This window comes from Anomaloglossus baeobatrachus, chromosome 3 (genome assembly GCF_048569485.1).
Source record: "Anomaloglossus baeobatrachus isolate aAnoBae1 chromosome 3, aAnoBae1.hap1, whole genome shotgun sequence".
NCBI classification, from domain to species: Eukaryota; Metazoa; Chordata; class Amphibia; order Anura; family Aromobatidae; genus Anomaloglossus; species Anomaloglossus baeobatrachus.
This window is the reverse complement of record NC_134355.1, coordinates 58,240,426-58,256,885: the sequence shown is the minus strand read 5'-3', so window position 1 is coordinate 58,256,885 and position 16,460 is coordinate 58,240,426. Positions and strand designations below refer to the sequence as shown.

Sequence of the window (16,460 nt, the reverse complement as noted above, 5' to 3'; positions counted from 1 at the left end):
GTCCTTACCTCGAAACGCGTAGACCTATGGAATAAAATAATCTTTCATTAAATCAACAAAGAAAAATTTCATCCTCTGGCGACAGAGCCGCTTTAACCCCTTCTACTTTCCAGCATTGAAGATCCCCCCCCCTGTAATAACAGAGACAGGAGGATGAAGGACAGGCAGCAGACAATGGCGGGAATAACCAGCAAAACCCGACCTATTAGATATTCTGTAGCTGCTATCAATCAAATAACAATGCATTTCGCAAACTTTACTTGCCTATATTTCAGAAATTATACATCCGATCTCACAACTAAAGGTATGTATAGAATCAGCATGATAGTGCCAGTATAGCACTGGATTTAGTTTATATAGGAAAATCCTGGTGATTGGTCCTCTTTAATGCACTTTCTATAACCTGCTAGAAAAAGTGTGGGAAGGGAAGAGACAATTTCTTTGAGCTTATTTCCACCTCAGATGATGGCTTGTCACTTTTACATCAGGTTGTGTGACATAGGGCATCATTGGATGTATTGCTTTCCTATGTTGTTTAATTACAGAGTTTCCAAATGTGGTGCATTCTCTGTTGCAAGTTGCATTCAACTCACTTGACGTACACTTCAATGCAAATTGCGCCTGATAGGGGACCTTGTAAATTGACACTGCAAATGTATACCACATCTTTAGATTTGGGTGATGATTTTCTTAGCTTTCCCTGCAGAGAATAACCAAGTGTTGAAGTTCTGGACATCCCCTTTAAATTTCTTCTCCATATACGCTACTATGATGCTGTGGTTCCCCCACTGGTCTCTTTTTAGCACATAAGCATACAGTGATTACGGTATATGGCAGCCGCAGTAGAACACATTTACAGTGATTGGCTGCAGCAATTAAGAACATGTGGCCATATTTGTAAAAATCTGAATTTATCGAGAAATTATTCAATGATAACCAATAAATTCAATTCCACTTTAAAAAAAATAAAAGATAAATCTGCAGATATCTCTGTATATACAACGTAATATAACAACCCAATGTTGACCGTCGCACTAAGGGGTACTTTGCACGTTGCGACATCGCAAACCGCTGCTGCGATGTCGCACGCGATAGTCCCCGCCCCCGTCCCAGCTGCGATATCCTTGTGATAGCTGCCGTAGCGAACATTATCGCTACGGCAGCTTCACATGGACTCGCCTGTCCTGGGACATCGCTCTGTCCGACGACCCGCCTCCTTATTAAGGGGGCGGGTCGTGCGGCGTCACAGCGACGTCACACGGCAGGCGGCCAATAGGAGGGGCGGAGATGAGCGGGATGTAAACATCCTGCCCACCTCCTTCCTTCCGCATATCCTACGGAAGCCGCGGTGACGCCGGTAGGAGATGTTCCTCGCTTCTGCGACTTCACACACAGCGATGTGTGCTGCTGCAGTAGCGAGGAACAACATCGGACCGTCGCATCAGCGTAATTATGGATTCCGCCGTCGCTGCACCGATGATACAATTACGACGCTTTTGCGCTTGTTAATCGTATCATCTAGGCTTTACACACTACGATGTCGCAAGTGACGCCGGATGTGCGTCATTTTCAATTTGACCCCACCGACATCGCACCTGCGATGTCGTAGTGTGCAAAGCCCGCCTAACTTTCGATTTAGTAGTATATGACTATTTTAAGGTTTTAGGTGTCAATCTTGTTTAAATATTAATCCTAAATTGTGTATTTACACTGAAAATTTTGACCAAAGGACCAGTCACTAAGTATTGCCATTCTATCTACCTTGCTGTCCACTGCCTGTTGTCAGGTATAATCCGTCTCTAGCAGCAGAGAAGCCGAGACAGATTACAGGACGTGGAGGTGGGGCTTTGCTTAAATGTTCAGTGTGAACATAGCCTTGTAATTTTCACAATGGCCAATGGGGATTTTTTTATACTCATACTTCCCATCTTTTCAGGAAGAGTTTTTAGCAAACTCCTTATCAGCAGAGACAGGAGTATGACAGGTAACACTTCTATACATATTATCCACCAATCACAATATGTGATGTTACGCTTGAGCCTGTTCCCCGTCCCTTCACATTCGCTTTTGTACACTCTTACTACAACCTTTAGGAAAAAAGACAGACGTGGAATCAGTTTATTGACACTGATGTCCATTTGGTGTTTCCTAAAACAACATGAAATTACAATCTCAAAAAGCCCCAGTTGTCAGTGTGAAAATGGCAAAATTTCTGTTCTCTATTTTTATTACAGATTGTGATATGAAAAACACCATGCTCGGGTGCTCTGTACTCGTAACTAGTGATGAGCGGGCACTACCATGCTCGAGTGCTCAGTACTCGTACCTAGTGATGAGCGGGCACTACCATGCTCGGGTGCTCTGTACTCGTAACTAGTGATGAGCGGGCACTACCATGCTTGGGTACTGGTAACTAGTGATGAGCGGGCACTACCATGCTCGGGTGCTCAGTACTCGTAACTAGTGATGAGTTGGCACTACCATGCTCGAGTGCTCGATACTCGTAACTAGTGATGAGCGAGCACTACCATGCTTGGGTACTGGTAACTAGTGATGAACGGGCACTACCATGATCGGGTGCTCAGTACTTGTAACTAGTGATGAGCGGGCACTTCCATGCCCGGGTGCTCTGTACTCGCAATTAATGATGAGCGGGCACTACCATGTTCGGGTGCTCGGTACTCATAACTAGTGATGAGCGGGCACTACCGTGCTTGGATACTGGTAACTAGTGATGAGCGGGCACTACCATGCTCGGGTGCTCGTAATTAGTGATGAGTGAGTATTACGATGCTGCGGTGCTCGGTACTCGTAACTAGTGATGAGCAGGCACTACCATGCTCAGGTGCTCGGTACTGAAAACAAAAAAATTCTAGAGTTCCCCATTGACTTTCATTATGCTCGGTACTTGAGCCCATCCAAGCATCCAAACTGCTCGTTTCAATTACCGAGCTCATCACTAATGTTTATAGCAGACAAGTTTTTGGACAACAGCACAAGCAATATACAGTAGTGTAAGATTAGTCACTACCTTACGGGGTCACATGGATGGAAGGGTAGTCTGGAAAGCCAAGGTCTGGTTACAGGAGGTCACGTATGATCATAATGGGTAAACAGGGACGTAGTCAGGTCACAAGCTGAAGGTCAAAATACCAGGAGAGCACCTAGTAGATAAAGTGAGGAAAGGATGTTCTGACACCTACAGTGCTGGCAGTTTCTTGAAGAAAAGGAAACACGCATTAAAAAGTGTGGTAATTTACAGTGCACGAGAACCAGGACAGTTGCTGGAAATATTAGACTGGCTTGTTTATAAAAAGCAGTTTTACCGTCTTGTACTCTGGTTTTGGGTAAAATGCCAAGTAGACTTTTAGGAATTACATAAACAGTAGCATGTACTATACGTACTACTAGAAACTCCACAGGAACACGTGGTTTCATTACTACCTTACAAAAATCTGGTTGTTTTTACAATTTTCTCCAGGGTTGGGTTCTGCCTTAATGTTTTAATTGCGGAGTTGTTACTTATGCAATTTCCTGATATATCAGTTAAAGGTCACTGAAGGAGAATCAGCAGCTTAAATATTTTAAGCCCTTATGTGAGGATTTACATAGCACCAAACCGAAACACAAGACGCATTATTAGAACGACTATGACAAAAGCATGTGGTGTCGTATCTTGCCAAGATTGTGAAAATCTAGCCAGGGAGCGAAGTGTTGTTTTCTTTGAGCTGTTACGGCTTCTCTGTGTTGGCATCACTTGGTATTTTATGTAATTGCACAAGTCTGCTGAAGTATGGGAACAATTGTCAGCTTTGAACTTTTTCGATGTGTTTGTTTATGAAGTAGCCTTCAGTCTTGGGAGAATAAATATACTGTACATATGTGCGTTACCGATCCTCTGTACATTTCCCATCATACGATGTATGGTTTTCATATCCTGCCGTAGAGAATTATCAAACATCTCGTACGGTTTAGAGGATATCATAGGTGACAGCTTTGCTTTGTTTTAATGTGAAGTTAAAGCATACCTGTTATTTCATGAAAAAACGTGTAGAAAAGTTTGGTCTTGGTGCCCTTTTCCCTCACAACAAGATAAAACTGCTTAATACCATTATCTAAGGCAAAGGGCCCCCACCCCCTGCTATATTTGATATCCAGCCAAGGTTAAGCAGACAGCTGCGGGCTGATATTATCAGGCTGGGAAGGTCCATGGCTATTGGGCCCTTCCCAGCCTCAAAATACCAGTGCGCAGCTGCCTCATCACATTAGATGCACTAGTTCTGGCTCTTTGCCTCGGCTTTTCTCAAATGCCCTGGTGCATTGGCAATCAGGGTAATTTTTTTGTAGGTTGTTGTCAGCTGTGTAGTGTCAGCTAGCATCAAGCTCTGGTGTTAGTAATGGTGAGGCATCTATCAGACAACCCCATTACTTACCTAGAAATTTAAAAGAAAAAACACACACAACTGCTTTTTTTTAAAAACAACAAACCCCGATTCTAGCCCTGGTTCACAAATAGTCCACAAATGGAAACCTGAAAGACATAAAAAGAGAGAAAGAATGATACTGTCCCTCATACACCATTTTATTGTTAAAAAAAAATAATCCCCACAGCTCCGGGGTAGTCCTTGACATTCCTGCGACGTCCACCAATTTTGAGAAAAGCGATTCATAGGTCACTCCCGGTCAGGCTGCGGTTTGTAATACCTAGCGTCTGTGACAAGCGGTAATGACGTAAGTAATGTTACCGCTCATCACCGCTCTCACCGGGTCACACAGTGGGCAACATGAGTCCCAAAATGTCAGATGAGTGTCAGACGAGTGGTGACGCTAATGAGTTACTGACGTCACAGCTCGTCAGACATTCTGTTTTTTTTTCTGTCCTATGGTGACCCGACGAGAGCGGTTACGTTACTGACGTCATCACTGCTCGTCACAGTCTCCCAGTATCACAGAGTGCAGCCTGACCAAGTTTCCCATTGACTTCCATTATACTTGTTACTTGGGTCGAGCCTGTCCGAGTGTCTGACCTACTCGATTCGAGTATCGAGCCCCTGAGCATGGTAGTGGCTTCTCATAACTAATTTTGTCATTAGGGATAATGGAAGCAAAACCAGGCTTTCCTATGGGGTTTGTAAACCTACAACTTCCCTTATAGGGAAGGTCTCAATTTTAAACAACCAAACCAAAAGAGTCCCAGTGACCAAAACACCAATAAAGAAGGTAGTAGGGAGGACCACTGGTAAAGAGAAGATGAAAAACAAGTTCTTAGCAAAATACAAATTAGTTTTATTTAGAATATACGTGACATAAGGACAGACAGTGGTGGCGACCCAGATGGAAAAATCGCCAGACATAGAATTGCACAAACACCACCCGCTGATGTTATAGGACTGCTAGACACAAAGGGGTTAATATAAAAACCCATTAGCCAGAAAATGGGGAGATAATGTACTGTATAATAGACTAATTGTAGTCACCCAAGTGTTTCTCTCCCTATGTAGGCAAAAAAAACCTGTCACCAATTGAGCATATCAAAAGAAATACCTTGAGACATGTTGAGGAAGTGCTCACAGGCAAGGCCGGTGGCGGTGGGCGGGGCCTCTACGCGCGTTTTACCGGGCGTGGCTTCTATGGGGTTTGTGTGAAAGAATAGGTTCACAAATAGTGTTACAGAGGTTGTGCACTACTTTGACATTGATGGCCTGGCCTTTGGATAGGTCATCAATGTGTGATCATTGGGGGTTCAACACCCAGCACTCACGATTATCAGCTGTTCCCGGTGTCAGCACAACATAGCTCAGTTGATGGAATAGTGGATGTGGCCGGGTACTGCACATCCACTCCCTATTAATTTGAATAGAGGTGGATGTGCAGTACGCGACCGAGGCCACTATACAGTTGGTCGAGCTGTGCTGTGCTTTAGGTTTGTGTATATTAAGGACAAGAATAGTGCTTGTAATGGCCATGTAGATGAGCACATACCGCTGAACATGGACCCAATAACTACGTATGTCTGAACATTAGGCTGATAAAGAAGTAATCTTAATATTTAAATAAATTGTATTATTGTCATCAGTAATAATGGTGATTTATGACATGAAATACATGATAGGAAACATCGACCTTTGCACAATAATCAATGCATTTATCTGACCTGTCGTCCATTTCCTCACTTGTCTGATCCAGTATTTGCAGCTCCATCGTTACTTTGCACCCAGCAGGTCCTGTTGCAAGTTACAAACCTGAAGAATTTACCTTGAAATGTGGTGACCTAGATAATAACTGTTATGCCAACAAATGGACCAAAGGCATAACAAGAATGCACAGTATACTGGCCATTCTCTATTGTTGTTTATTATGAATAGTTAATTCTTCCGTCTTTGGCTTTGCTGGTCTTACTCCTATGCAAGACATAGTATCAATTATTCAAAGCCCCATTCGTACCCATGCGGTGATATGTCTTAAAAAGGTTTCCAAGATCTAGGGGCTATGCTATGGACATAGGATATAATGTCTCAATAGATGTGATGTCATTAGCTTTAGGATTGGAAATCAGTATCCTATAGTTGAATACAGTCTCGAGAAAGCAACTGTGCCCCATTTTACATCTGGCACCTGGACCTGGTGGTAATTGCCCCCTCTGTGCCTCTTCTACTTATGCCCCTGTTGGAAAGTTCCAAATTGGAATTTTGGAAAACCATTTTTAAAAATATAGTATTTGAATATTCTAAGTTAATAGATTTCCATTTCCCCGTTATAGAAACTTTTCATATTTATCAGTGTCTTTTTTTCCTTGAGAAAACAACACAAGCATGTCACTGTCGTCTCTCTATTTTTGGAGACTTGTGACGGATGCAGGGTTGGAATCCCTCATTTCCATCTGGGACTCTACATTTCAGTGTTGTTTCATTTCTTTCAGTGCCTCATGAGTTAATGTCAGTTTTGTTGCCCAGCAGTTCCTAGCTGAGTGTTTCATCTCCAGCTACTCTTTAGCCACGCCCTTTCAGGTTTAAATAGTTGGTGTTCCCCAGCAATCCTTGCTGAAGATACAAACTCATTGTTCTCTGGCTGCCTTGGTGGAAGGTTCAGGAATTGTCCTGAACTCGGGCTTTATCCTTTTTATTGCTGTTTCCCTGGCTTGTCTTTCCTTCCCTTCTATCTTCTTAGTGCAGCAATGGGTCTAGTGAACCTTACTTGCCTCTCACTAGCCAGGGCATCTACAGGGCTTCTCAGGTTCCTACTCGGTGACAGTTGCAGAGACTGCATAGGTACTGGTGAGGAGAGTAGGGACAGCTCCAAGTGAGGATTGGGGGTGTCCCTTCTACCAGTCTTACTAGCTCCAGGGCCCACTGTGGTTCTTGTATCCTCTTTGTTTGTTGTGTTTTTTCTTGTGCGTCAGACGCCTGTAGGTCTGAATGTACGTGCCACTCTCAAGCATGACAAAGCATTAAGTAGACTGTATTGTTTTTATTGGCTATTGTATAAATGGAATTTTCCCTATCATGGCGCTGTAGGGAATTGGAACAAATGCAGTGAGGTTCACCTGCAAAATACTGCTGATCATGGAGGATCCAAGCACTGGGGATCAATGTTATTCGTATGAAACCTCTTTACGAGAGTTGAACAAAAAGATTCACAAAGGTCTGTTCATTGTTGCTGCTCCATGGCAAGCTTCCTAGGTCGACAAATGAATGAAGGACACTAGAACCTCATGGCATTATATGTGCTAAAACTTTCTACTAACTATTATAATAATATATCTTATTCAAGCAACGTCATACAATTACCAACGCCTTGAAAACGCTAGAGGCGCCCGGGATGTTCGCATTCAAGTGCAGACTGAGGAAGTTTTCAAAACTCTGGTCCAGTGGCAACAGCGTACAAATGTGGACATCAGACTAGGATCATATGAATTTTTTTGCTTATTTTTGCTTTTTAAGAAAGACAGATTTTATAGTTGACCAAATTCTTAAATGACTATCAATATTGAAGGTGATCATCAAGAACAACACCCAATAGGGAAAATCAATCACAGACTTCAAATGAACTTCAGCCAAAGGCTCGGATTTTAGTTTGGACAATTGACTGTCCTATATGTATGAAGATAGCTTGCCAGGGAAAAGATGGATTAAACATGTTGAATCAACATCACTAAACTTTTGTCCTTTAAGAGGACCACAAAAGCATATCCAGTGGCACTCAATAATATAAGGATACATTGGCATTGCATTACTGCTATAAGAATATTAGAAAAAGGAGAAAAATACCTAGCTAATGTGAAAAATCAGTAAAAAAAACATACGCATTGAATTACTGCTTTGGAAATATTGACAAAAAGTCAATATTTTCAACATTTCCAAAGCAGTGATGCAATGTATATGTTTTTTTTACTCATTTATCACATTGGCTAGGTATTTTTCTCCTTTTTCTAATATTCTTATAGCAATGATGCAATGCCAATGTATCCTTATATTATTGAGTGCCACTGGATATGCTTTTGTAGTTATGTTGTTTTTTCAGTTGGAGCTTGTTCACATTTGTGGATGCTGCTGGTCAGTTTTCTGATATACTTAAAGAGGACCAACCACCAGGATTTTCTAATATAAACTAAAGCCGGTGGTATACTGGCGCTATCATGCTGATTCTATATATACCTTTAGTTGTGAGATCAGACTTATACATTCTGAAATACAGGCAAGTAAAGTTTGTGAAATGCGCTGTTACTTGATTGATAGCAGCTACAGAATATCTAATAGGTGGGTTGAGTTTTGTTAGTTATTCCCGCCTTGTTTTGCCTGCTTGTTCTTCCTACCCCCTGTTCCTCCCCCTTTAATAACACAGGGAGAGGAAGGACAGGCAGTCAAACAGGAGAGGTAATAACTAGCAAAACCCAACCCACATATTAGATATTCTGCTGCACCTATCAATCAAATAACAGTGCACTTCACAAACTTTACTTGCCTGTATTTCAGAAAGTATACATCCGATCTCACAACTTAAAGTATACAGCACTGGCTATAGTTTATATAGGAAAATCGTGGTGGTTGGTCCTCTTAAATTGATATAGTCCAGTGTCACTGTTGTTTGGCGAGGTTAATTTCCCTCTACCTATTGAGAACATACTCATGTGTCGTCTATGAGAGAGCCACTGCCACTGCCAGAGATCTCTGGAGAACAATAGGATCAACAGTCCAAAATTCGATATGCCAAATCCTTTTCAGATAATTGTAGGTAAAGGACAGCATCCAATCATAGGTGAAGAAATCCAAAGAAATTCTTTTATTCTGCCAGTAGTGCAACATTTCAACCTGCTGTAGGTTTTTTTCAAGCATACAAAAATGGAGTCTTATGACATGAAATGCATCATCGTCTATGGGTGTGCACTGATTGTCCAATAGTATCATGGCATCATCTGTTGTATGGAGGACAGTAAGCCCCATTAGGCAGGATGTGTCTCAGACATCCAATTATCTGCTGTGAATAAAGTGGTTACTGGCTCAGACATGGCTCATCTTATCGATGCTAAAATTCATCCTACAGAGGAATTTTTTGCTTTTTGTGGATGATTTTTTTTCTGCAACATCGTGGGACCGCCATGGGATCCAATGTGGCCCCACGTATGCAAACATACATTTGATATTTGACTGGGTAAGGAATATAGAGGGTGGGACATGCTGAGATTGGACCTAACCTGTGTATTTAGATTATTTAAACCTGTTTAAGACACCATTCTTGTATTCTTGAAAATGATCTATGGCACTTTGAAACTTTGCACTAATGGCAGACTAAAAGGATTTCTTTGGATTTCTTCACATATGTTTCGACACTGCCCTGCTTCTACATTTATCGTTATCTCCAGCTGGGCTCCCTGGCTACTTTGAAGAACCTAGAATATAAGACATATTTTCAGTTGTTTCACACTTTTTGTTAAGTATTTTATTCCACATGTGTTAATTCATAGTTTTGATGCCTTCAATGTGAATCTACAATTTTCAGAGTCATGAAAATAAAGAAAACTCTTTGAATGAGAAGGTGTGTCCATACTTTTGGTCTGTACTATACATTAGACTGATATCAGCAGGGTCGGACAGCGTGAGTCTGATGTGCATGGAGGCCTTTAGGGGTGAACATTGTGCAGAGGAGAAACTTTGAACAACTTATGTTATTTAGCTCAATGACGCATGAACCATTTAGACCATACAAGTAGGAGGTACATGTCCTGTTTGCTCAAGACGTATTTTGATATTTCAGATGTGCCCACCTTTCTGTTGTTTGGGTAATTTTTCATTGTAAATAGGGAATAATTGAATCTGTTTTGAGGGCAAATGCTTCTGATATTTTTGGGGAAATATATTGTATACGAATGTTTTAGGAATTTGTTAACCTTATATGAGCAAAGAAAAAGTGCAAGGCCTAACAGTTTAATACACCCCGTAAAAACAAGAAGACCCAAAAAGTTGTAAATAATGCCAATTCTTTATTTTCTTACAGGATCGTCTCTTTTTCGTCATGGAGTATGTAAATGGTGGAGACTTGATGTTCCAAATCCAGCGTTCACGAAAATTTGATGAGCCGCGATCACGATTTTATGCTGCGGAAGTAACCTCAGCTCTCATGTTCCTTCATCAGCACGGAGTTATATACAGGTATAGGTCTATTTTACTTTACATTTTTATTATATAGATATAGGAGGAAGTGATAAGGATGAAATATAAGTATTGATTAGTGGTAGAGCGAAGAACAAAGGTGGAAAGGTATAAAGGAATTACGTAAGAGAGCAGCATTGTGGAGGAGTTTACCTATAACACGATACTGAGGAGTTTGTGTCTGTTATGTAATTTAGGAAGATCCACTAGATTCTACTTAGGTTCAAACTGTTATTGATTGTACCATTGTAAAAAACAAAAAAACAAAAAAAGGAATTCCCCATTGTCACGGTCGTCTCCCTGTTTTTAGAGACTAGTGACGGCTTTAGGTCTCGAGCCTCTCATCTCCGTCTGGGACTCTACATTTATGTGTTGTTTTGTTCTCTTGGTGCTGAAACAGTTAAATGTCACTTTTGCTGCTAGCAGCTCTCCAGCAGTGCAGGTCAGCTGCAGCTGTTCTGTAGCCACACACACCTTTGTGTTTAAGTAGCAGGGTTTCCCAGAAATCTTTGCTGATTATACAAAACCATTTTTATTCTGCCTGCCTTTGTGGAAGGAGCTGCTGTGGATTCAAACTGATATTGTATCTTCTCCATTTTGGTTGTTTTTCTCCTGTTTGTCTCTTGTTGTATTAGTGCAGCGGTGGGTCAAGTGTACCTTTTGCCCCATTCACTAGCCAGCACTATTGTAGGGATTTTTCAGGGTTTCAGGTATTCCTGCTCGGTGACAGGTGAGGAACCTGTATAGAGTCTGGCTATGCGCATAGGGTACAGTGGCAGGTAAAGGCAGGAGGTGTCCCATCTACCTTCTCACTAGCGTCAGGGCTCACTGTTGTAATTTTATTCCCGGTGTCCCCCTTGATTGTAGTGTTGTTGTGGTGTATTTTGTTGTGTGTCAGACATCTGTTGGTCTGAAGACTCCCACCACACTACGTTCAACAACGTGATACCTATTCATCACATAGAAGCAGACGTGTAGCACCATAGGCGGTACTTTGCACGCTGCGACATCACTAGCCGATTGTAGCGATGCCGAGCGCGATAGTCCCCACCCCCGTTGCAGCTGCGATATCTTGTGATAGCTGCCGTAGCGAACATTATCGCTACGGCAGCTTCACATGCACTTACCTGCCCTGCGATGTCGCTCTGGCCGGCAAACCGCCTCCTTCCTAAGGGGGTGGGTCGTGCGGCGTCACAGTGACGTCACACGGCAGGCGGCCAATAGAAGCAGGGGGGCGGAGATGAGCAGGACGTAAACATCCCGCCCACCTCTTTCCTTCCTCATTGCAGCCGGGACGCAGGTAAGGCGATGTTCCTCGCTCCTGCGGCTTCACACACAGCGATGTGTGCTGCCGCAGGAACGAGGAACAACATCGTAACATCGGTCCTTCCGAAATTATGGAAATGACCGACGCTACACCGATCATACGATTTCGACGCTTTTGCGCTCGTTAATCGTAGTAAAAACGATTCACATACTCCGATGTCGAAAGTGACGCCGGATGGGCTGCTCTGATACTTGGTATTTCAATATCTTTGGTAGCACAACTGGAGAAACAAGGGACATGCTAAGTGCTGGCAAACAGGCTGCAGCAATGTATGATGGAATTTGTAGTTTTAGCACACAGTAAGTCTGGGGAGGGGAAGAGATGGATGGAAACATCAGTGTTGCTGCAGACCCTAAGTGATGCTATCTGTATGATAAAATGTTTATATTACTGTAATAAGAGTATGGATGCATTTAGCGGCACATAATAGCACAATTGATAAATAAAAAATGAAGTGAGTTAGAGTAATGGATCACTTCTTTAAGAACTAAAAGGCAGGTAGGTGTTAACTACCTTCCTGGTCTATCATGCATTAGATTGGTGTTCTGCTGCCTCACTTCAACACAGCAGCTTTTCCTATTCCCTGCTGCTCTGTTGAGAGAGGGTGACTGCCGACATCATGCTGATTGACAGCCTTCTCCCTTCAGTCAGACAGTGAGGAGATAGCTGTCAATCAGCATGATGTTGGCAGTCACACCCCATCAATGGAGCGGAAGAGAAGATGTTCCTGTGTGGATGCAACATCAGCGGGAGCCACAGAAACGTTCTGTGACCGCTCTGTGCTGGCAGAGATGTATACCACGCAGAACAGGCAGGTAACCTGCCTTTTAGATCTTAGGCTCAGAGTAAGAAAATAAAATAGTTCCATTCAACTCCTTTAACATATTTTGTCTCTTACAAAAACTTCTGATTTACTAATATATAACCAATTTTAAATTATTAGCGAAAATCCTTTTCTTAAGGGCTACCTGCTTTTGAAAACTCTTTTTCATATATGCTATCAGGTCAGTCTGAAATTCTTTATAAAGAAACCCCTAATTTTGACTTTCACCAATTAGAGAAACAGGTTCAAAGAGCATCTCTCGCTTTTGAGGACTTGACAATCTAGTTCAACGAGTTTCAAAACAGGTTTGATAAGGATGGAATTTTAATTAAATTGCTAACAAATAAGCCCCATATGGGGGGGACCACAATAAAGTGGCTGATTGAGTTTAGCCATACAGTCAGGTTAAACAAGATGCAAAGACCACGACTCTACAGTCACATAGAACAGTTCCCATTGACATTTATGGCATATCCTTATAAAATATAAAACAATGCTTCCAAGTGGATGAAGTCACAAAGTCAAAGGCTCATCTGCAATTTACTTGAAATAAACAGCTAACTATCCAGCAAGGGTTTACTGTGCATGATTTAACCCTCAACTGGTGAGGTGGGATTTTTGTCACGCAACTGGTGATTAGAAATCTCTAATTTTTACAGAAAACGCAAAGATCGCGTTTGTTTTATTCGTTTTCTTATTGGCGATTGATTACACATGAGTATACCAAATTCTTGACACCCACAAGTATCGGAAAATGTAATACAATGATGATTCATACCAGTATTTTCCAATGAATGCCAGCTGAACAAAATTTCTCTGGGGTGTTGCAAACCCCACCTCACCAGTTGAAGGTTAATATTAATGTTACACATTACATAAAAATATGAAAAAGTTATCCCCTTTTTTAGATTATTCAGAGGATATGCCAATAAATGTTCGATAGATGCGAGTCATGTTGAACATCACAGGGATTGGAGAGCACAGAGAGTGCTTAAATTTTTGGAACGTCCATACATATGAATGAGGTGGTGGCCACCTCTCCACTGAAAGCGTTACATGATGGGGCCTTATCTCCAAGATATCTATGTGGGTTCCACATATCTGAGACATACAGTATGGCTTATCCTGCCTGATACGCTTCATATTCTGTGTATGTCCTATTATTGTCCAAAATGGGACAAGTCTTATAAAATGGAAAAAGACAAGAGAGTCCTGAAAAATGTTGGTGAAAGGACCAGTTTTGCCATATCTTAGTTCGGGAACTATGTAACAGTACTTTTCCCCTATGGCATTGCTGCAAATGAGTTGACCACTTGCCATCAGGCAAGGTTGATTTCAATAGGAAAAATGTTTAATTGGCCAATGCTTTTAATTAAGTATCTCCAAAGAAGTGAAAAAAAATGAGAAGTGGACAACCACAGCTATAGAACATTTTCTTTGACTTTTATTATACAGAATACAAGAAAGTTACATGACCAGAATCTCAATCTCAAGTAGTTTCGGGTGCCCAGGTTGCATGGCGCGGCACAGCATAGGTCTTTGTCCAGTGGCGCGTAGACGCGTAGATTCTTGTTGCTTCCTTCTGTTGCATCGGCCATGTTATATATAAAGGTTTTCGCACCTGAGCGTTTACTGTAAATCATAAAGTTTTATCGGGGAAACAGCAGGGAGAATTAAGGCAGCAGAATATGTGCTTGTTCCAGTTTGCTTGCTCAAGCACTCGAGGCTGTTTATCTTCTCTGAGTGTTGAGGTTTCAATAGCGCCTACAGCCATCACCAGCTGTGTGTGCCAATGCTGTAATTCAAATACAGGGTTATGAAATGCCTGGCACAGAGTGGCCCACGAGTGACCCTGCCGAGATCAAGGCAATCTCTTCAGCTCTTTCCTTTACGTCCCTAACTCATTGCCACTTCCTCAGTTTGTTTCACTCGTCTCTAGAGTAAATGGGCAGCAGATGGGAGGCTTTCAAGTCCGTGCCCTTTCCTCCGCTTGCTCTAGAGTCATATACAGGAAGAGTGTCTGTTGTAGACAGACGGGCTTGTCTCTTCTTACCATTATTGGATGGTATGTCCTTATAAGATATAACACAATGCTTCCTAAACGGAGGAAGTTGGGAGGTCCACCATGGCTCATCTGCAATTTACTTTACATAAACAAAGCTAATTATACTTCCAGGCTCAAATGTGAATCATGTAATATTGATGTGTCAGTATATGCCGAAATATTAAAAACTGTTTCTCCCTGTTTAAGAAACTATTCAGAGTTGAAACTTTGATAAGGACCTACATGTCCAAAGCCACTACCAGATATGACGGGAGATTGTACGTATCTTCGATTCCTTCTAACAGAAGTCGTAACGGTCCATTTATACTGGTCGATGGTTAAGGCCCCTTTCATACTGCGTTCCTCTCCCCGTTCAGTAGTCCATTCGGGACTTCCGTCAAAACCACTCGCAAAACGGGTTTCGGATGTATGTGCCAACGGGGCCACTGACTATAATGGTGAAAACAGAGTCACCGTGTGCTCTGTCGTGCACCATTTTCTGAAGTATAACCTAACTTAGTGTAGGCGGACACCCAGACTCAGTCTACTATTTCTGGGTGTCCACCTGCAATAGGCGTGTATTGCCGAAAAAGGTGCTTGACAGACACACGTTTACTCCGTCTGCACCTTTACAGTCAGTTGCCCCATTGGGGCATACGTCCAAAACCCGTTTTGCCAGGGGTCGGGATGGAAGACTTCATGGGACCACTGAACGGGGAGCGGAACGCAGTGTGAAAGCGGTCTGAGTGTTCATTGAGCTCGTCTAAACAGCTCAAAAATCACATGACAAATGAGCAGGATGCTTGATCCGCGGGTGCAGTGTTATTTAAAACTATACTTAAATATCATTGTCCTCGGCAGCAAACGGTGCTGTTTAAACAGGTAATGTGCTCAGAATTTTATACTAATGACGATTCTGTGCACATGGAATTGTGGTCTGGCGGTCAATACATGCTATTAAATGATGGCCGTATGGCAGTCGTTTCATGGTCACAGGTTACACATCCCTTTCTCTATGAATATAAGATGTGGAAACCTTCTTTTATGATATTTCTTGGAATGAAGGGCAATTCTAGGACTATCTACGGTCAAGTCAGAAGTCCAGGAGCTTGGGTGGCACTAAGTTGCTCTATGGTGCTGCCTTCACTGTCTTCCCATATTAGCTATTTTTCAAAACCTAAATAATCTATAAAATGCCATTCGCCATGGTTATTGACATCACCAATTTTACAAGTTTTGTCTCAAGCTTTTTTTATATATATATATATATATATATATATATATGTCCCGCAGTGTTCTCAGGTTTGAACAACTGCGGAAAAATGTGGCTCATGTTGATATCTGGGTCTTTGTACTACTGGCGCCAACATGTTCACAGACACTTCACCTTGGAAACATTGCTTTTGCAAATATGGATGGGTGAATGAATGTCATATCTTAGTTTGCACATTGGAGTGCCTCCTTCATTGTTTTTTATTCACTTTATTTAGAGGTTCTTTAGGGTTTACAACTGCGAAAATAATTTTTGTTCCTTGCTGCTCTATTGTATATGTTTAAATTGACACAAAAATGCTGAGTTGTGGTTTGACTATTAAGAAAAGACCCATAAACTGGCCATAC

General features: G+C 41.9%; 1 protein-coding gene across 1 annotated transcript in view; it reads left to right on the top strand.

Moving 5' to 3' along the window:
* Positions 1-16,460, top strand: part of PRKCE (protein kinase C epsilon) — a 616,040-nt gene that overhangs the window by 496,112 nt on the left and 103,468 nt on the right. The window contains exon 11 of the mRNA XM_075339195.1: positions 10,492-10,646. Coding sequence (XP_075195310.1) covers positions 10,492-10,646 — 155 coding nt within the window. The remainder of the gene's footprint in view (positions 1-10,491; positions 10,647-16,460) is intronic.